The 20,485-nt window shown below is 40.0% G+C and overlaps 1 protein-coding gene across 4 annotated transcripts in view; it reads left to right on the forward strand.

The window, feature by feature from the left end:
* KIF1B (kinesin family member 1B) overlaps positions 1 to 20,485 on the forward strand; it is a 148,132-nt gene that overhangs the window by 95,031 nt on the left and 32,616 nt on the right. For 3 of the 4 annotated variants that reach the window (XM_079938471.1, XM_079938472.1, XM_079938473.1), the window contains 9 exons: positions 5,786 to 5,879; positions 7,003 to 7,151; positions 8,541 to 8,719; positions 8,875 to 9,012; positions 10,188 to 10,436; positions 17,544 to 17,662; positions 18,647 to 18,732; positions 19,078 to 19,207; positions 19,383 to 19,545. In XM_079938471.1, coding sequence (XP_079794597.1) covers positions 5,786 to 5,879; positions 7,003 to 7,151; positions 8,541 to 8,719; positions 8,875 to 9,012; positions 10,188 to 10,436; positions 17,544 to 17,662; positions 18,647 to 18,732; positions 19,078 to 19,207; positions 19,383 to 19,545 — 1,307 coding nt within the window. The remainder of the gene's footprint in view (positions 1 to 5,785; positions 5,880 to 7,002; positions 7,152 to 8,540; positions 8,720 to 8,874; positions 9,013 to 10,187; positions 10,437 to 17,543; positions 17,663 to 18,646; positions 18,733 to 19,077; positions 19,208 to 19,382; positions 19,546 to 20,485) is intronic. The other variant, XM_079938474.1, reaches the window with a different exon arrangement.

Below are 20,485 nucleotides of genomic sequence, written 5' to 3' on the forward strand. Positions count from 1 at the left end.
CTGACCTCACTGGCTGTTCCTTCATGGTCTCTGTGGACACAGACATTGGCTCTTTCCGTATCTGTTCGTCCCACCAGGTGACCTTACGCATTTCCGTGTCCACACAGGTGATGATGCAGACAGCACCTCCTGTGTGTTGCGCATTTACAGTGGGCCCTTGAAAGACACGGGTTTGAACTGCACGGGTCCACTTATATGTGGATTTTTTTTCAGTGCACATGTTCAGCAGTACTCCTCAATCCACGGTTGGTTGAATCTGCGGACGTGGAACCTCAGAAACCGAGGGCCGACTGTAAAGTTACACGCTGATTTTTGACTGCATGGTCAGTGCCCCAACCCCTGTGTTGTTCAAGGGTCAACTGTACTTGGGCCAATAAACATTTTACATGTATTAGCTTATTGAAGCCTCGCAACAGCCCTCTTCTGTAAAGTAAGTGTTGTTATTCCCATTTTACATGCCTTCCCATTGTCACACAGCTACTAAGTGGGGATCCAGGTCCAGTCTCAGGCAGTCGGTCTGTCTGCAAACCACTGCCCTGCCTCCCTCTCTGCTGACTCTCAGATGTACTCTCTCCAGCCTGGGCCATTCCCCTGACCTCTGGACATAGATGCACAGCTCTGACCTGCCATCCAGAAAGCTAACTGGCATCTCACATTTAAACTATCTAAACCAGGGCAGCTAGCTCAGACCAAATATCCAAGGGTGATCCTCAGTTTCCCTTTTTTTAGTACACCCCATGATCACATCATCTGTAGGACACACTTCCTCTGTCTGTAAAACATATCCCAGCTCCATTCTCTTTTCATCACCTTTGCTGCTGATACCCTGGACCAGGCCACTGCCATCTCCCTTGAAACTGCAGGGACAGCTTCATGACTGCTGGCCTTGCTTCCAAGCCCGCAGGCTATATTCTCCGTGGAGAGTGGTATTTTTAAAACATATGCTAGACCACAGTACTTCCCAGCTCTACACCACCCAGTGGCTTCCCTTAGAATAAAATCCACAGTCCTTCCCGTGGCCTATAAGGCTGTCCATAGCTTGGTCCCTATCTGACTGCTTCTCAACTGCATCTCCAACCCTTCTCACTCCTCCAGTCTACCACACAGGTTTTCTTGCTTTTCCTTAAACACACCAAGTTCCTTTCCATCCCAGGACCTTTGTACTTGCTGTTATATTTGACTGGAATAAACCCCCACCAGAGATCTCAGAGTGCTTGCTTAGAGCTCTGATTAAATGTTATCTCTATGGAGAGACCTTCCCTGACCACTTAATCTAAAAGTCTTCCTCCACTCCTCTCTTCTCTCTGTTACTCTCTGAAAGCTACCTTTCTTTATCTTTCTTCATAGTATCAATACTACTCTCTACTGAAATCCTAGTGTGTACAGTGTCTGTTTACTGTTTATCATCTCTCCCTTACCAGTGAGACTCCTGTCTTATTGACCACTGTATTCCTAGCATCTGGCACATAGTAGGAGTGAAAAAAGTATTAATTTGTTGATGAAATGAATGGATGGATAGTGGTTAAAAAAAAAAGCATGCTTTGAGTCCAATTGCTTGGGTTCAGATCCTATTTCTACTACTTGCTAATTTTGATCTTTGGAAAGTTACTTAATTTCTTTAAGCCTTTTTCTTTTTTAACATGAGGATAAAATAGTAGCATTTTCGTAGGGTTATTGGGATGATTGAAACAATCCATGTTAAACATTAAGAACAGTTCCTAGTACAGTGAGCTTAAAAACAAGGATAGTTGGGTGGAAGAGAGCATTCTAGAAGAGGAAACAGCCTTTATAAATATAGAGCATATATTCAGTTAGTTGGGACTTTTTATAAACATGGAAGTTTCCTGGAAAATATGTTATTTTTGAGCGTGTTTTCCATAATGGTCCTAGTTTTCCCCATGAAATCAGCAGAACAATAGTATCTGAATCTCTTTATCCGTTTGTTGTAGGAAAATCCAGGGCTTAGAGTTTTTCTGGTAGCATACAGAATATCCTTGTTGGAAGCTCATGTGCAGCCTGGTTTGGGGAAGAGGCCAATTCAAGAATGGTGTTGACATTTGGACTACCAGCTGCTTATAGAAATTTTCCCTGGTCAAAATGCAATTAAAGTTTTAGGTCTATAGCATTATGGAACATCTTTTTATGTCAGCTTTACTGCCACTAAAGCACAACCACAGCCCTTAGGGAAAGTCACCCTTATACTTTAACTGTCAGAATCTGAGGATTTTGTTTTCATTGGTAGTTTGACCAGCTTATAAACCTATTCTTGAGGAAGTCCTTAGAAATAAGCCAGTCACAAAAAGTCACAATTGCATGATTCCATTTATATGAGATACCTAGAGTAGTCAAAACTGTGGAGACAGAAGGTAGAATGCTGGTTGCCAGGGGCTGCGGGGGTGAGAGTTAGTATTTAAAGGACAAAGAGTTTTAGTTTTACAAGGTGAAGAGTTCTGGAGTGTGGATAGTGGTGATGGTTGCACAGTGTTATTAACGTATTTCATACCTTAAAAGTGGTTAAGATGGTAAATTTTATGTTATGTGTATATTACTGTAATTTAGAAATTGGGGAAAAAATGAAAAACAACAAAATCCTCAAGCTAAGATATTAACATTTTTTTCCACCTGATGCTTTTTCCGTAAATCAGCTGTCTTTCTCTTTTTGCTGAAAGAATCCTATGTAATAACATAGGTTTTGTAGAAACCACACCCCCAAATAGTACAATGAACCTTTGTATACCCATGTTTATATACTTTTCCTGAATCATTTGAAAGTGAGTTATAATGTCACTTTACCCCTAAATACACATGTATCTCCTAAAATCAAGGACATTCTCTTAATACCATTATCCCATCCAAAAATTTAATACTGATTCAGCATCATGTAAAATACAGGTCATTTTCAAATTTCACTAATTGTCTGAAAAATATAACTGTTGGAAGTGTGTGTGTGCATGTTTTTTAATCCAAGATCCAGTCACGGTTCATTGATTGCATTTGGTTCTGATGGTTCTTTTATCTTTTGTTACACAGGTATTTTTGAAGAGTCTAGGCCACATTCTAATTTGTCTGATTGTTTCCCCAAGATTAGATTTAGGGTAAACATTTTTGTTAAGAGTGCTATAAATGTTACATTGTGTACTTCCATTTGCTTCACATCAGTAGACATAAAATGTCAATTTGTTCTATTATCAGTAATGATAAAGTTTAATAAATTTAGTTAATGTGTTGTTTCCCAGCTCTTTCTCCTTGTTAGTAGGCTCTTGAGATTGTGTGAATATTCTGTTTTCCATCCACCTTTCGCTCAGTTGTTTTGGCTTTTATTAATGATCCTTGCCTGATTCAATTACTGCATCTAGGGTTGCAATGTAGTGATTTTCTAATTGTCATTCCCTCTGCATTTATTAACTGGCTTTTTGTTTTGTTTTTTGGTAAAGAAGAGCTTTCCCTTTTTCTCTCCTTCTTTCAGTATCACTGTGGGCTCATGGATTCTTTTCATACTCAATGTGCTGTATATTCTTTTCCTGTTATTATTATTTATTGGCCAATGGGAGTCTTTGTCCTTTTGAAATGGTCCCATCGGTCTTTGAGTACTCCATGCTTTCTGGCCCAAGATATTCTGGGGTTACCTTGTATTTTCCTTGCTCCAGATCTGAAGTCAGTCAGTTTCACAAGGAACCCTGGTTCCTTTTAGTGGGGAATGGTATTTAGAAACCAGAATTGGGGGCTAGGTGTACTTAGAAAAGAAACTTTAAAAAAACACTACCTGTCATTTTGATAGTGTGTTACCATTTAAGCGGACTTGAACTTGCTTTTTTTTTTTTTTTTTTTTTGTGGTACGCAGGCCTCTCATTGTTGCGGCCTCTCCCATTGCGGAGCGCAGGCTCAGCGGCCATGGCTCATGGGCCTAGCCGCTCCGCGGCATGTGGGATCTTCCCGGACCGGGGCACGAACCCGTGTCCCCTGCATCGGCAGGCGGACTCTCAACCACTGCGCCACCAGGGAAGCCCCTAACTTGTGTTTTTAAATGGTTTGTCATTTGGTCCTTCCTGCAGTCCTGTGTGGTAGGCAAGGTCGAACACTAAAATCTTCATTTTAAAGATGGCAAAAATGAGGTGTAGAAAGGATTAACTTTCCCAGAATTATAAGACTAATAAGAGCAGGTGCCAGGAGCAAAGCCGCAGTCTTCTTACCTGCTACTTTATATTTTTCATTTTTCCCACAGTACATAGTTTCCTAAAAAGTGTGTTTAGATGTCTTTAAAAAGCTGTTTCGGGGCTTCCCTGGTGGCGCAGTGGTTGAGAGTCCGCCTGCCGATGCAGGGGACACGGGTTCGTGCCCCGGTCCGGGAAGATCCCACATGCTGCGGAGCGGCTAGGCCAGTGAGCCATGGCCGCGGGGCCTGTGCTCCGCAACGGGATAGGCAACAGCAGTGAGAGGCCCACGTACCACACACACACAAAAAAAAGCTGTTTCCCTGGCTCTTGGTCACTGCCAGCTCCACTAAAGAGAGAAAGCTTCCTTTGTGAGACTAAATGATAAATGACTGGAGCCTAGAGAATATTTGCATCCCTCTTAGCATAGCCATTGGGAGCGCCTTTTGTAACGGGGTTTGCTAGCGAGGCTTTCAGTGGTCTTCTGTAATGCGTGGAATATTTGATTTGTGACTTGGAGAGCTCTGTTTGAAAACAGTACATAGTCATACCTAAACCATGACAGCCTGGAATCGGCCCACTCCCAGGAAGCAGGAAGCCTGCTAGTATATTTTTAAAATGCTGTGCTTATGTTGTGATTTGGTGTTGTATTGTGTGAAGGTCTTTTTTCTTAACTTGTTTTATTGTCAAAAAACACAAGCTTTTTTTCATTTAACACTCCAAGGAACCTTTTTAGACATTTTTTTCCTTAATCTCTCTCCACCATGCAATTTTAATATGTCAGATAGATAGTATATCAGTTTATATACTCTATGTATATTTGTGCTTTATACATAAAAAGAGTAGTTTTTTTTTTTAATCCCCCAAGAACCACTTTTTTTTCCCTGTTAGGACTGATATCACCCTAATTGAGACTGCATGGAGTAAGATGGAGGAAGGAAGGATGAATATGATTTGAAACATAGTAATACATTTTGTATTATAATAATATATTTTGAAATAAAGTTTATTTATTGAATAAATAAATGCAATATATAGATTATTTCAATCCTAAGAGCACTGTGATCTTTTGGTTACCTGAAGGCTAAACTCATCCTCCAGCTGCAAAGATGGTAATAGTTCATCCACAGGGAGCTTCAGGGTCTACAGTCTGAATTCTTTTCCCCATCCAAACAGTTAGATAATTAGAACTCTTGGCAATACTGGTGAATTTAATCTTTTCCAGTGTTGTTTTCTCCAGAATTCTTGGATGTGTAAAGATACTATTTATGTGTATTTTAACATTTAAGGGACACATGCATTTTTCCTTCAAAATCCCCCCTCTCCTCTACCACAACCCCAAGTACAGAACTCTTGAGTCTGAGGGAGTAGAAACAGAGAGACTGCAGTTAAATTCCTTGGAACACAAGATCTTTTAAAGCATTTACCCATTGCAGACTATTTTGTGTGCTTTATGGCTTTTTTCTGAAGCATTTCTTTGTATGTCTTTCTTTTCACTGTTGTTTCCTACCTCAATCTTCTCTTTTCTTTGTCTTTTGCAATCTCTACCTTGCCCCAATCTTCCTTTCTTTTTTCTTTTCCTTCCTTCTTATGTCCTCTCTCTCCTACATGTTATCTCCTTTCTTTTCGTTCAGGATTATGAGAGTAAATTGCAGGCCTTGCAGAAGCAGGTGGAGACGAGATCCCTGGCAGCAGAAACAACTGAAGAGGAAGAAGAGGAGGAAGAAGGTGAAATATAGAGACTGAAACTTTCCTCTGTATTGATATATGTTTTGGATCTGTGCTGTCAAATTACTGAGCTGATTTAAAGATGATTTAAAAGATGCTCAATGCTGAGAATCCAGGCTGTACTCTGTGAGGTGGGGATGGGGCTCATAGTGTCTATTAGAACACAAGCCATCTATCTGAGCATAGTCTCCATAGAAATCTGTTGGGCAATTTATATAAACTGTCTCATATTACTGTACATATGAAGTTCACATATATGTTGCAAATAAATATAGAGCTTAATCTTTGTTAAGATACTCTGTTTTATTTTCTGGTTTATGTCAGGGATTTCCGAGTGAGGGCTTTGGAATATGTCAGCGTACATTAAAGCTATTTCTGGCAGATTGCTAATCACATTGCTTAGTCCTGCCTACCTGTCTTAAGTTTTCTAGGATTTCTTAGTTGAATTAGGGCTTTAATGGTTAGTTACTCCCTTACAATGCAGTATGAACATTCATCACATTTCATTTTTCTATCCAACCTCTCAGTAATCTCAAGCCTTCATAATAACTTTGAAGGAACTCTTAATTTATGTACTAAATTCTTTATTTTTAAATATCCATGTGAGGGGCTTCCCTGGTGGTCCAGTGGGTAAGACTCCATGCTCCCAATGCAGGGGGCCTGGGTTCGATCCCTGGTCGGGGAACTAGATCCTGCAGGCATGCTGCAACTAAGAATCTGCGCAACTTAAGAGTCCACGCAACTAAGAGTCTGCATGCCACAACTGAAAAAAAGGTCCCGTATGCCACAACTAAAGATCCCGCATGCCTCAACAAAGAGCCCACGTGCTGCAACTAAGAGCCGGCACAGGCTAAATAAATAAATAAATATTTAAAAATAAAAAATAAATATCTATGTGAAATATGGCCTTCTTTTTCCTGTACTAGAAAGAAAAATAGATATATTTGAAGTTGTACAACGTACTAGGGGTTTTTCTTTATTATAAGCCACACATTAAGGTATATCTTAAAAAAGAATGGAGGAAAACTGGAAAATACTTGATGAAAGAGATGAGGTAGAGGAGGGATATAATTTCTACATGGTTATGAGATCACCATTCAATACACTTCGTTTGCTCTTTCAGTTCCTTGGACACAACATGAATTTGAGCTGGCCCAGTGGGCCTTCCGGAAGTGGAAGTCTCACCAGTTTACCTCATTAAGGGACTTACTCTGGGGCAATGCCGTTTACCTGAAGGAGGCCAATGCCATCAGTGTGGAATTGAAGAAGAAGGTACGGAGGGTGTGGAAACGTGGACCATCTGGAGGCAGAGCTGAGCCTAGTGGGCTTCATGGTCCTCATCTTGAGCTAACCTTTCCCTTGGGTGAACTCAGCAGCTTTTTGCTATGAAACAGGTTTCTATATGCCTGTATTTAATATATGTACCTGGAACATAGTAGGTACTAACTAAATATTTGTTAAATGAAAATTTTAAAATAACATGTTTTCTAGCTTATTTTACAAGCAAGGAGACCGTATTCCTGACAGGAGCTAGAGAAACATATTGGTAGCAAAATACTTCTCTTGGGTTTCTGAAAATCTCAATTTTCTTTTAGTTTTCTACCATTAAGTTGGCACTTCTAAGTCCTATGTGCCCTCTCATCTTCTAGGGTCTGAGAGGCAGTTTTGTGTGATGGACAGGCGCGTACACTCTGCACCCAGACAGCCAGGTTCCAACCCCAGCTCTCCCAGTTGTTTGACCCTAATAGCCCCAGGCCTCCAGTCCCTCACCTGCAAAATGGGTTTGGCAACAGTGCCTGCCACCCAGGGATTTTGTGAGAGATGAGAGAGTGAATGCATGGAAGGTGCTGAAGTAGTGCCTAGACATGGTAATTAATATTACTGAAACATCACACCACATCTTAGATTTATTCTTCTTTATGTCCCACGGTTTAACAGTCTCCTGATGGCTAAGATTTACAGGGGGCGGGGTGGGAGGGGCAATACTGTGAAGTAGGTAAGAGCACAGACTGCCTGGCTTTGGGAAAAATCATTATCTTCTCCGAGGGCTATATTCTAGTTCTGTAAAATGGGGATAAGACGTCTTATTCATTCATAACCCCATCTCATTTTGTAATCATTTATTAACTATTTCCCTCTTCAACTAGACTAAAAGATGGCAGGGACTATCTTTTTGTCTTATAGCTGTATATAGCATTTCATTAATAGTTGGTAAAAATAGAGGGTGGTATCAAGAAATAAATGACATGATGAATGCAAAGCACTTAGCCTGTGGTAACAGTTTTAAGAGTAATAGTTGTAATCCTCTGAATTTAAAATGGAAAACCTTAGCATGCCTCCACCCTCTCTCATTAGTGGGTGAGGGTGCACTCCTGGGTCCACCATTTGTTCTCTACAGAAGTCTTCGTTCAGTCAACCAAAGTATATTTATTGAGATTCTAGGTTGTGCAAAAACACTGTGCCAGGCTAGGAAAACAAAGTCTGTAAATAGCTTAATGATTAATATACAAGTGGCCACTTTTTTCAGTTGATCACAAGCTGTTGAGCATGTGCTGCTGTTTGACCTCCTTCCCATCAGGCGTGATTATATTGCCTTGTTTCCAAAACTTACTAGCTAAAAACAGAAAGGCCGTTTGTCGATGGTTTCTTCCTTCCATTTAGGTGCAGTTTCAGTTTGTTCTTCTGACTGACACGTTGTACTCCCCTTTGCCTCCTGAATTACTTCCCACTGAGATGGAAAAAACTCAGGAAGACAGACCGTTCCCTCGTACAGTGGTGGCCGTAGAAGTCCAGGATCTGAAAAACGGAGCAACACATTATTGGTCTTTGGCGAAACTTAAGTATGAAAATGTCATGCATAAAGCCTTTATTCTTATTTAATATCATTAAATGGTGGGAGCAGCTTTTTAAAATCTTACATGGAAGATACTTCCAAGATGAAATTTTGATGTGACCTTGTGATACTAACCCAGCACACTTTATGGTTACTGTACAGGCAGAGGCTGGATTTGATGCGAGAGATGTATGACAGGGCAGGTGAGATGGCCTCCAGCGCCCAAGATGAAAGTGAAACCACCATGACTGGCAGCGATCCATTTTATGATCGATTCCATTGGTTCAAACTTGTAGGAAGGTAAGTAATGATTTTATTGGTGTCTTCTTTTCAGGTAATGAATGGTTTTATTTTAATTGTTTAAAGGCTTAGCAGATATTACAGGAAGTTAAAGAAAAAGTACAAAAAAGCCCCATTTATAATCTTATCCACTCATACACAGCCACTGTGTCATTTGGTATATTTCCCTTTAGTTTTACCCAACAGGCACATTTTTTTTAAGTTTCAGACTTTCAGTCACAGTAACTGACAGTCTTCCCTGCCTGTCAGCTCATTCACAAAATGTCTTACACTTGACCAAGATAGATTTAAAAGAAAAAGGAAACCTGTGTCTGTATCCTGCATAGTTTAAAATCACAGTATGACGTCCAGTTTATCAGACTGCAGTCTCTCCATGATTGTCCTCACTTTAATTTTTAAAGCAGTTCATCTCACTTTAGTCTTTGCCAAGAGTGAATAATTGCACACCTTAGTAATCCACCTGAGCCTTTTTTGTGTATACTTTACTTTCAGCATTTAACGTGAGTCCATAGTGAATCACGTTCTTAGAGGTTTAGAATTTTTAAAGCAGAGAAGTATAAGTTTTCACCTTAATGATTTCAGAATTTGAAAAATTTTCTAATTGCAAAAACTTTCCAACAGTTTTAAAGGAACTGGGTTAAAAGGTGGAGCTGAAGTCATAGTATTTTGTAGAAATGAAGTAAGTCTTTTCCAGTCTACTCTGATAGTAGAGCATTTTCAAAGAGATGAATTGGCCAAACACGTCTTACCCAAGCAAGGCACATACCTGCTTTGCCATATACCATTTCATCTGTTTTGTTTTCTGCTCAGAGATGACATGGGAATTGGAGTAAAGATTTAAACCTTATTATTTCACCTAATATTGAGTGGCTCCTTTGAGACCTGGCTGCTGATTTTTTGTGTGAACTGGAGAACTTAAATGTTTTACAGCACATTGTTTACCTCGGATATTCTACTCATGTATTTCCTTTGCTTTTCTCATTCCAAGGATCAGTCCTTGTTCCATTTCACCTGAGCCAGATGATTTATGCTTATTTTATCCCTTTGCTTTTCCACTTGCTTGTGTTGTTTTGGTTCCCCAGTGGGTTCTGTCCTGTTGGCAGCTGTAGCTTCCTGTTTAACCAACTATTCCTCTCTCCTTGGCTGTGTCCGTCGGCATCTTACCTGGTGTCTAGCGCCCCCATTTTCCACGGCTGTGTGAATGAGCGCCTTGCTGACCGCACGCCCTCCCCCACTTTTTCCACGGCCGATTCCGACATCACTGAGCTGGCTGACGAGCAGCAAGATGAGATGGAGGATTTTGATGATGAGGCATTCGTGGATGACACCGGCTCTGACGCAGGGACGGAGGAGGGATCAGATCTCTTCAGTGATGGGCATGACCCGTTTTACGACAGATCCCCATGGTTCATTTTAGTGGGAAGGTTGGTGAGGTTAAAGTGAGAAAGGCAAAAAGGGACCAGCTCTTGCTCTAAAGAGGCTCCTTGTGCAATTTTGGACACTTTTGCTTTAGCCAGTTCAATTCATGACACGCTGATCTGGCTGAGAGAGCCCTCAGGCAGCATCTGTGAGGTACTTGGCCTACTCGGTACGGCATGCGGCAGCGTGTGGACACTCTCCGTGGAGGATTCCTTGTCTCAAACTGCCCTGTAATTTTGTTCTGAAGGGGGAGACCCCAGAGGAGAAAATAATCAAAGCTAAGAGTCACACCGTTACGGAGTTGAACAATGTCATTGTGTCTGATGTTTCCTCTTTGTGGGAATGTGAGCTAGAAAGCAAAAGGGGCAACGTGAGAAGGATAGCAGAGCAAGTCCAAGGCTAGGCTGAAAGGACTCGTGGCATCAGCAGGAATCGCGAGGACAGAAGTGGAATCAGGAGTAGTGTTAGGTTTATTTCTTGCTTAGTCTGTGAGTCCAGAAAAGACTCAAGAGCGTGAAGTTTCCTCTTTGTCTAACTAAAATGGATGCCTTTCTTTGGCCAGTTTCATAGATCTTTGGCTTGTGCTAAGATTTTACCTATAGGCATTATAATGATGAATCTCATAAAATTATCTGTTGAAACCATCAACAATGGATATTTGTTCAGTGCTCCATGACACTGCTTTGTGTTAAGTTCAGCTTACCAAACCAAGGCATTGTCTCTGGCCCCATCTGTCAGTGATGCAGAGCTCTCAGGCACATGTTCCTAATACTGGGGTCTTTGTCTATATCCAGTCTTCATGCTGAAGTAATTTTAGTTACCAATTCAACAGTGCAGCACTCACTGAATTAACAAAAAATTATGTCTATGTTTTGATTTAATTTCAACACTGCATTAAAACCACATGTTGTTGAACCCTTTAAAAATAAGGGAAATTATATTAGTGTTAGTGGATAAGCACCAGTTATCTAAAACTATGAAAGTGCAGTGAGTCTCCTGACCCATTAGGGACACAAGGTTCTAAAACTTAGCTCAGAGTATGGTGTTGATTACCTGGTGAGAACTAAATAAATAATGTAGAAGATGATCACTTTTATGGAAAGGGGGAAAAGAAAAGCTTTTTGATAGAAATTAAAGCCTCAATTATGACTGTGGGCTGTACTATTAGACAGTCTTGGGGTTTTACAATGGTAAAGGGGCATTTATTCAGTTTTTCCATGAATAAATATAAAGGATTATACAACCATGAATATTGTCTGGTGTATTGCCAGGAATAGATGCTTAGAATTTCAGAGAAGCTGATTTATATTAAAATTGAGAAGGGTACTTCTGTGTACAAATAATGGGACCATAATGCTTTCCTTACTTTATGGCTGTTTCCGTCCTCTTCTGAGAGGGTCGGAAGTTGGAATCAAGTTTTTATCCACAAACTGCTTGGTCCTGATGCCAGTCTTGCAGCTTCTCACGCTGCTCACTTTGTTCTACATTATCACACATGAGGAATAGGTAGCTTCATCCTATGTGGTGTGGTGGAAAGAACACCGACCTAACTTAGGACAAGCAACTAAAACGGAGACCTGTTAGGTTCTGAAGTATAAACTGAAGAGTTAGGTAGGGAGAAGAAAAAGCATTAAAGATCTTTTTCATCTTTTGTATTCTTTCATCCACACTAGCAAAATGAATATCCTGGTTCTACTCAGAATTCTACTCAGAAGCATTTGTATTTTGAGCCAGTTGTATGAAAATCCCACGTAATGTGGAAATTCTCTGTGTTAAGATATATGTATTTTCTCTCATTTTAATCGTATCAGATTTAAGTGTAGGTATAAGGCAATCAGCTCTACTTTGATTTTCAAATAAATTATTTGTGGAGCTGTGGCTCAGGAATTGACCTTTCCATTTCTTTGGGTTCCCAGATTCTAAAACTGACTTTGCTTTGCAAGAAAAGTATTAGGGGAGAAGGTGAAATCATAGCAGTCAGCAGAGTGAAGGGTAGCTCTTTATTTTCACCCTCGACTGCATTTCTTACCTACAAACAATTTGTAATAATGCAACATCACCCAGTTACGTACCAGTCATTCTCTGTGTAAGAGGAGTAACTTCTGTGCTGTTTTTGTGATTCACGGGATTAGATTTCCCGTATTGGCACATAATTGCAAATACAATTTACTTATAAAATTTTCCAGTTTTTTGTAAAATTCCATTTATAGGTTTTGATTCATGGCCTTGGCTGCCTCTGGTGAATTTTTATATGAAAATTAAAAGAGCTTGTCCCTTTAGCTATTCTCTTACGGCATGCTGGGATGTTATGAATCATCCATCGTCATTTGGGATGAAATGTAAAGTATTTAGGCTAGTGTTCTGGGTTAAAAGTCTCCTGGTTATTCTGTGACCTAAGTACCTGAACTGACATTCTTTCTGTAACTGATCATAATTATGCTGGTTTTTATTATCTTTATGTTGACAGAATTTGTTACCCTTTTTATGTAACTTCCTAGAACTTTATGCTAATACATCCTTTACATCTTCCCCTCTCTCGTCCCTGTTCTCTTTCAGTCTGCTAGGTCAAGGTACAAGGATTCTCAAGAATGAAGAATAATTATAAAAATTCTAATTTAAAAAACTTCGTAAGAGAACGAGAACATTTATAGAGCCCAAAGCATTGATTTTGGACCAAAGCCTGTGTTATAATAATAAGACAAGGAGCTGTCTAGTGACTGTGCAGTTGTGTAGTCACAGTGCCGATGCACACGCCACTGCCATTGAATTATAGAATTCTCTCTTCTAAAAAGGGAAATTTACAAGAATACTTCCTATTCTTCCACTTTTGGAGTAGCCGTTGCCATAGACAGAAAGGAGATTCGTCTTTAACGTTTGTGCAAACAGTACTTTATTGTAATTAAAAACAGGGGTTCCTGTTTTTGAGTAGCTACTTTTAAGTATAAAAACAGCTATACAAATTAAATATGGTTAGGAATCTAAACATGTCCTATATAGTTAATATCCATCATGAGTATGGCTTTGAAAAATCAACCTAATATAAAGTTGAATGGCTTTGCTTCTCTACCTCTGGTTTAACCCATTTTTCTGGAAAAATCTTCCACTTCTACTTAAAGATAGAGGACAGATCACTTTCCCATTCACTTATGTACATAGATGTTCAATCACTCACCAGATATTTATTGACCAGACATGGTTCCTGCCCTCCTGGGTTTTCAGTCTGGTGGGTGAGACAGACAAATAATTACATAAATAAATGGAAATCATAGCAATGATGGAGTTGTGTGTTACTGAGATCATAAAACACTAGGGGGACCTGTCATAAGAGAGTGGTATTTGGAATATGATGTGAAATCAAAGGCATGAGGTGGGTAGAAGAGCTCAGAGAGGACAGCAGACAGGGGACGAGCATATACGATGGCTCTTTAATGGCCAAGGCATTGAACGCGGGCAGTGGCTGGAATGCCAGTGAGAAATGAAGGTGGTCTGTATGTGTGCTGACTTTGAAAGTGAAATTATCCATTTGGTACCTTATGCCAAATTCGTAGTCTTTAAACTCTATCACAGTAGTTGATGTTTGAGACTCTTGTTTGTAATCCTTTTTAGACTTTTTTTTTAAAAATGTTTGTACAACGGAGCTTTATCCCTCTTTTTTAGCATTGCCCTCCCCCACCTTTGGAGCAGACTGAAAGGGAAGTAGACATCATTTGATCTGATTCAGTGTCCACTTGCAATTATTTTTGTCATACTTTCATTTATGTTTCATTTATGGTCTTTCAGTTTTATTAACATTTGTTTTTCTGTGGTGTATTTTGTCAATTTTCAGAATTGTTTTCATTACTTGGAGTTGAAATCCCAAGAATCCGCTCCATCTTCCTTTTCTTTGTTTTAAAGCAGATTCAGAGCAGGAAAAGGTGCAGACATGCATGCAGGCATACCTCGGAGATATTGCTGATTTGTTTCCAGACCACTGCAATAAAAGCAAATATTGCTATAAAGCCAGTCACGTGCCTTTTTTGTTCTCCCAATGCATATTAAAGTTATGTTTACATTACATTTGGTCTATTAAGCGTGCAAAGCATTATGTCTAAAAAAACCAGTGTATGTACCTTAATTAAAAAATACTTTACTGCTAAAAGGAATATGCTAGCCGTCATCTGAGCCTTCAGTGAAGCAGGCTTTTTGCTGGTGGAGGTTGCTGTTCGATAGCATCTAACCCACAGTAGAACTTTCAAAATTGGAGTCAGTCCACTCAGACCCTGCCATTGCTTTATCAGCTGTGTTTATGTAATATTTTAAATCCTTTGTTGTCATTTCCCAGCATCTTCACTGGAAGTAGATTCCATCTCAAGAAACCACTTTCTTTGCTCATCCATAAGAAGCAACTCTTCACCCATTAAAGTTTTATCATGAGACTATAGTAATCCAGTCCCATCTTCAGGCTCCACTTCTAATTCTTGTTCTCTTGCTATTTCTACCGCGTCTGCATTTACTTTCTCCACTGAAGTCTTGAATCCCTCAAAGTCATCCATGAGGGTTGGAGTCAACTTCTTCCAAACTCCTGTTAATATTGATGATATTTTGACCTCTTCCCACAAATCACAGATGTTCCTAATGGCACCTACAATCCTTTCCAGATCCATCAAAGAAGTCACTGTCTATGGCAGCTGTAGCCTTACAAAATGTATTTCTTAAATAACAAGACTTGAAAGTCAGAATTACTCCTTGACACATGGGCTGCAGAATGCGTGTTGTGTTAGCAGGCACGAAAATATTAATCTCCATCAGAGCTCTTGGGTTACCAGGTGCATTGTCAGTGAGCAGTAATATTTTGAAAGGGCTCTTTTTTTTTTTTTTGCCCTGAGCAGTCGGTCTCAACAGTGGGCTTAAAATATTCAGTAAACCATGTTGTAAACAGATGTGCTGTCATCTAGGCTTTGTTGTTTCATTTATAGAAAACAGGCAGAGTAGATTTAGCATAATTCTTAAAGGCCCTAAGATTTTCAGAATGGTAAACGATCATTGGCTTCAACGACAGGTCACTAGTTGCATTAGCCCCTAACAAGAAAGTCAGTCTGTCCTTTGAAGCTAGACATTTACTTCCCTCTAGCTCTGAAAGTCTTAGATGGCATCTTCCTCCAATAAAAGGCTGTTTCATCTACACTGAAATTCTTATTCAGTGTAGCCACCTTCATTAATAACTTAGCTGGGACTTCTGGATACTTTGCTGCAGCTTCTACATTAGCACTTCTGCTTCCCTTTGCACTTTTATGTTATGGAGACGACTTCTTTCCTTAAACATCATGAACCAACCTCTGATAGCTCCAAACTTTTCTTCTGTAGCTTCTTTACCTCTCTTGGCCTTCATAGAACTGAAGACAGTTAGAGCCTTGCCCTGGATTAGGCTTTGGCTTAAGGGAATGTTGTGGCTGTTTTGATCTTCTATCCAGACCACTAAAACTTTCTCTATATCATCAGTAAGGCTTTTTTGCTTTCTTATATCACTTGTGTATTCACTGGAGTAGCACTTTTAATTTCCTTCAAGAGCTTTTCCTTTGCAGTCACAACTTGTCTGACTGGCACAAGAGGCCTTGCTTTCAGCCTGTCTCAGCTTTCAACACGCCTTCCTCACTAAGCTTAGTTATTTCTAACTTTTGAGTTCAGGTAAGAGACATGAGACTCTTCCTTTCACTTAAACACTTAAGAGGCCATTGTAGGGTTATTAACTGTCCTAATTTCAGTATTGTTGTGTCTCAGGAAATAGGGAGGCCCAAGGAGAGGGAGAGAGACGGGGGAATGGCCTGTTGGAGCAGTCAGAACACACATTTATCGGTTAAGTTCAGTGTCTTGTATGGTTGTGGTTTGTGGCACCTCTAAACAATTACAACCGTAACGTCAAAGATGACAGATGACCATAAAAAAAAAAAAATGAAAAAGTTTGAAATAGTGTGAGAATTACCAAAATGTGACACAGAGTCATGAAGCAAGCAAATGTTGGAAAAATGGCGCCTTGCTGGAGACAGGGTTGCCACAAACCTTCAATTTGTAAAAAATGCAATATCTGCAAAGCGCAAGAAAGTGGAACACAATAAAACGAGGTATGCCTGCATGTGTCACATTTAGTTATGTGTGATTTCTTGATGCAAATGTTTACTCTTTGTCTTGTCTTGTCTTCAAAGATCAGCATATACCAAGTGGGAAGACAGGAATAATAGTAGGAACTAGATTCTATTTCCCACCCACTAATTGGAATGAACACCCAAGCTTTGTGATCACCGGTTTGTGTTGCTTAAAAAAAGTCAATAGCTACAAAATAATGAAAGAAGAAAAAAAGAGAACAAATGTGATATGACTTTGCTAGTTCATTTGAAGTTGAAAAATGTTAGGTCTTACCTCGTGTATATGCATTTCTGAATAAAGTTTTGAACCCTAGAAGCAAAAACAACCCTTTAGGGATCAGCTGTCTCCTTCTCCCTTAGCATTTATCTTGATGTCCATCCAGAGTCTCTTATAAGCTCACTAACAAAGAAATTTCTGGCTACATGGCCTTTCTGCCCATATGTGTCAGTCACCCTGCCTAAAGATCATAGGCATTTCTTAGGGTAAAAATAAAGACCCACAATGTTGTGACTTGAAATCCATTTTAGAGTTATTGACTGTATTTCAGTCACATTTCTCTGACCATTTTTGTCTGCTGATTTCTGTATTATCTATTGGGGAAAACAAAACAAAAACCTCTTTGTAATTAGTTACATTAAAAGGTTAAACTCCTTAATGGGCTCCCTTTTCCCACTCGTAGCAGTATTTGTAGAGGAGTATCTTGGAAGTCTACTTCCAGTGGTCACTCTACCTATGGTAGTAATTCTTATAGGGAGTAATTTGGTGTACGTTGGTCTTTTCCACTGCTTTACCAAGCATTTGCATTTGTTTATACGTTATGTATTTTGAAAAAGCAACAGGAGGCAGTCTGAGAGTACAGAACAGAGAGGTGACCTTAAGACAGGGCCCAGAAGCCAGCTCACAGTTTCATGAAGGTATTCTCAGTAAATCTGAAAGCCACCTTCTCTACCTGTGGGATGCTCAGATGTCTGTCTCCTGGTTTCTGTCTCTAGAGCATTTGTTTACCTGAGCAACCTGCTGTACCCCGTGCCCCTGATTCACAGGGTGGCCGTTGTCAGTGAGAAGGGCGAAGTGCGGGGATTTCTCCGTGTGGCTGTGCAGGCCATCGCAGGTAGGCGCCCCTCTTCTGAAATGAGGGCCGTGGGTCCTCTGCCTCGAGACAAAGGAGGCCCGTTCCGTAAGGGCTGCGCTTCAGTGCAGACTGAAGAAAGCCTTTATTGCTTCCTTTCTAGCTGTTGTTCCCAAGTATCACGAGTAGATCCTGTTTGGTTTGGGCTACTGCTGTTTTGGAATAATGGGGTAAAGGGATCTCCTTTAACATGAAGAACAACCCTTGGGTTACCTTTATAAAAGTCATTTGCATTTTAAATGATGTACCTTAACTGCTTCAGAAATAACAGAGGATTTTCAGACGGTTTCTTGCCTAATTTTCTGTCAGGATACTTCTGCTAGACGTTTCTGTACTTTGGCTGCTGTTGTGCAATGTGTGGATCAAGATGTTGACACTTCATACTTTTTTCCAAGCTCCAGCCTACATTCTGAAGAAAGAATGTGGCTGTTTCCTGTAACGTTTCTGTTTTAGTTTCCAACTGCTGTGCTGTATTTAGTGACCTCTTTCAGCCTTTCCCCGTGGAAATGCATGATAGTCACCAGCGTTGAGCTATGGAGGTCTTCACAAGTACAGTCTAATATTTTCAGATATTTATTGAGTATTATTGAATATAATCTTGTCAAGTGAAGGGATCAGTATTTCTAAGTATGACATTCGAACAACATCAAGAATGAAACCAATCCTTTATTCATTAGTTTCATTCGAGCTAAGGAGGTGGTAAGTTTACCTGAGTAGAGTTGGAAGCAGCCTATTTGACTTTACTGCTTTGGTCTCTTTCTTTCTCATGCAAAAGACTTGTTCTTTAGTGTCTCCTCTTGTATTAAAGTTTGAGAACCCTAAAGCCCACTATCTCCTATTTATTTTTATTTTACTTTCCTATATATTTTTATTATTGTAATCCAATAGGAGTCATTCCTCCTTGTCCCCATATGTAGTCTCATCCTTGCTTTTTTTTTCTTTCTTTTTTTTTTTTCCTCTACTTAGCGGACGAAGAAGCTCCTGATTATGGTTCTGGAATTCGACAGTCAGGAACAGCTAAAATATCTTTTGATAACGAGTACTTTAATCAGGTGAGAAATCTGCCAGGAAGAGGAAAACCTTGTGGAAGGATAAGGAAGTAGGCAGGTTTTGTAAGGAGGATGTTCAGCACTGGAGAGCAGTTCTGCCTAGACCTAAAAAGTATAGGTTACCACAGGATAGTTAATAGAATATGGGACATGTCTAACAATGACCGACGTGAGGGTAAAGGCCCAGCATTTATATTGTGTTGTATTGCCTTTTCTCAGGCAGCTCTTAATCCACATAACTTTTCAGTCACTATTATTTGTTGGGCAAATAAATATAAGTTACGGAAATGGGGGGAAAATATGTTGTCATACTACTTTATCATCTACTTACCCCTGCCTTGTTTTCAGAGTGACTTTTCTTCGGTTGCAATGACCCGTTCTGGTCTATCCTTGGAGGAGCTGAGGATTGTGGAAGGACAGGGTCAGAGTTCTGAGGTCATCACTCCTCCAGAAGAAATCAATCGAATGAATGACTTGGGTGTGTAATCAGAGTGTACTATGATTGCATATGTTTTCAAAGAGGGAAAAGTACTGATCATTGTCAAGGAAGATAGTTGCTTTTATCATCTAGGGATGGAAAGGTACACTCTACTCTCTAAAAGGTGCTTTGTGTGTTACTTGAACCATATGTGTGTTCATTTGACCCTCTTTAGATTTGAAGTCAGGCACTTTGCTGGATGGTAAGATGGTAATGGAAGGATTTTCTGAAGAGATTGGCAACCACCTGAAACTGGGCAGTGCCTTCACTTTCCGTGTAACAGTGTTGCAGGCCAGCGGAATCCTCCCAGAGTATGCAGATATCTTCTGTCAGTTCAAGTAAGCCGCGCCTTTGCTCTGCCTCCCTAGGCTCTTACCCCGGATGATGTCCTTTGTGCACTATAGAGCGATGTAACACTTGCCAGGTAGTACACTCTTGAGAGAGAAATGACTACCAGCCACTGAAATAAAATGCTTTCTTCACTCAAGATGGGAGTAAGAACTGGAAACCTACAATGGAATGAAACAGTTCATTGTGGGGAGGAGTGTGGCCACATATCCTGCTAGAAGGTTTGGTTGTGGACTGTCCCCCTGCCAGGAGTATAGGATCAGATCCAGATGAGCCTACTTATTAGTCTTTTTAAATGCTCTTCGTGCTGAAATGTCTCGTTAATAAACAAGTACGAAAACAATGAATTATCCAACCGCCAATTATGCTTATTTAATACTTGGGAAAGGGAAAATGTAAGTCATTTAAAGAGCAGCAAAATTCTGCATCCGCTGAAAAAAAGCTAGTAAGTACGTAGAGAAGATGTGACAGGTTTCATTTCTCATCCACTTTCTAAGCATTTTCTATCCTATAACCCTCTGGAGCTCTGTGCTCTAGGTACTTTCGTCTCAAGACCTCCAAAAACAGTTTTTTGGAGAATCTTTAAGTTTTAATACCCCCAAACATCAATACGTCTTCAGTACTTGGAAAGGGCCACAGTACAAGAGAATGAAGTCTGAGCCACCCCATTCCTAAAGCCCACAGTTTGCCACTGGTGCCACCAAAAGGCTGCTTTAGATTTCTGCCATTCATTTCCCCTCAGTATGTGCCTTAGCCTTCCCTGGGGTCCTAAAGCAGCATTGCTTTTTACATAGATTTTAGCCAAGTCCTCAATTAAATGTGATTATTACATGGTAAGCCGCTAATATCATTTGCTGTAATTATAATTGATGAAATAGTATCTGTCCAGTGTAGGTTTTGCCCATTTAATGTGTTTTTGCTAATAGCCTC

This window comes from Stenella coeruleoalba (genome assembly GCF_951394435.1).
Source record: "Stenella coeruleoalba genome assembly, chromosome: 1".
NCBI classification, from domain to species: domain Eukaryota; kingdom Metazoa; phylum Chordata; class Mammalia; order Artiodactyla; family Delphinidae; genus Stenella; species Stenella coeruleoalba.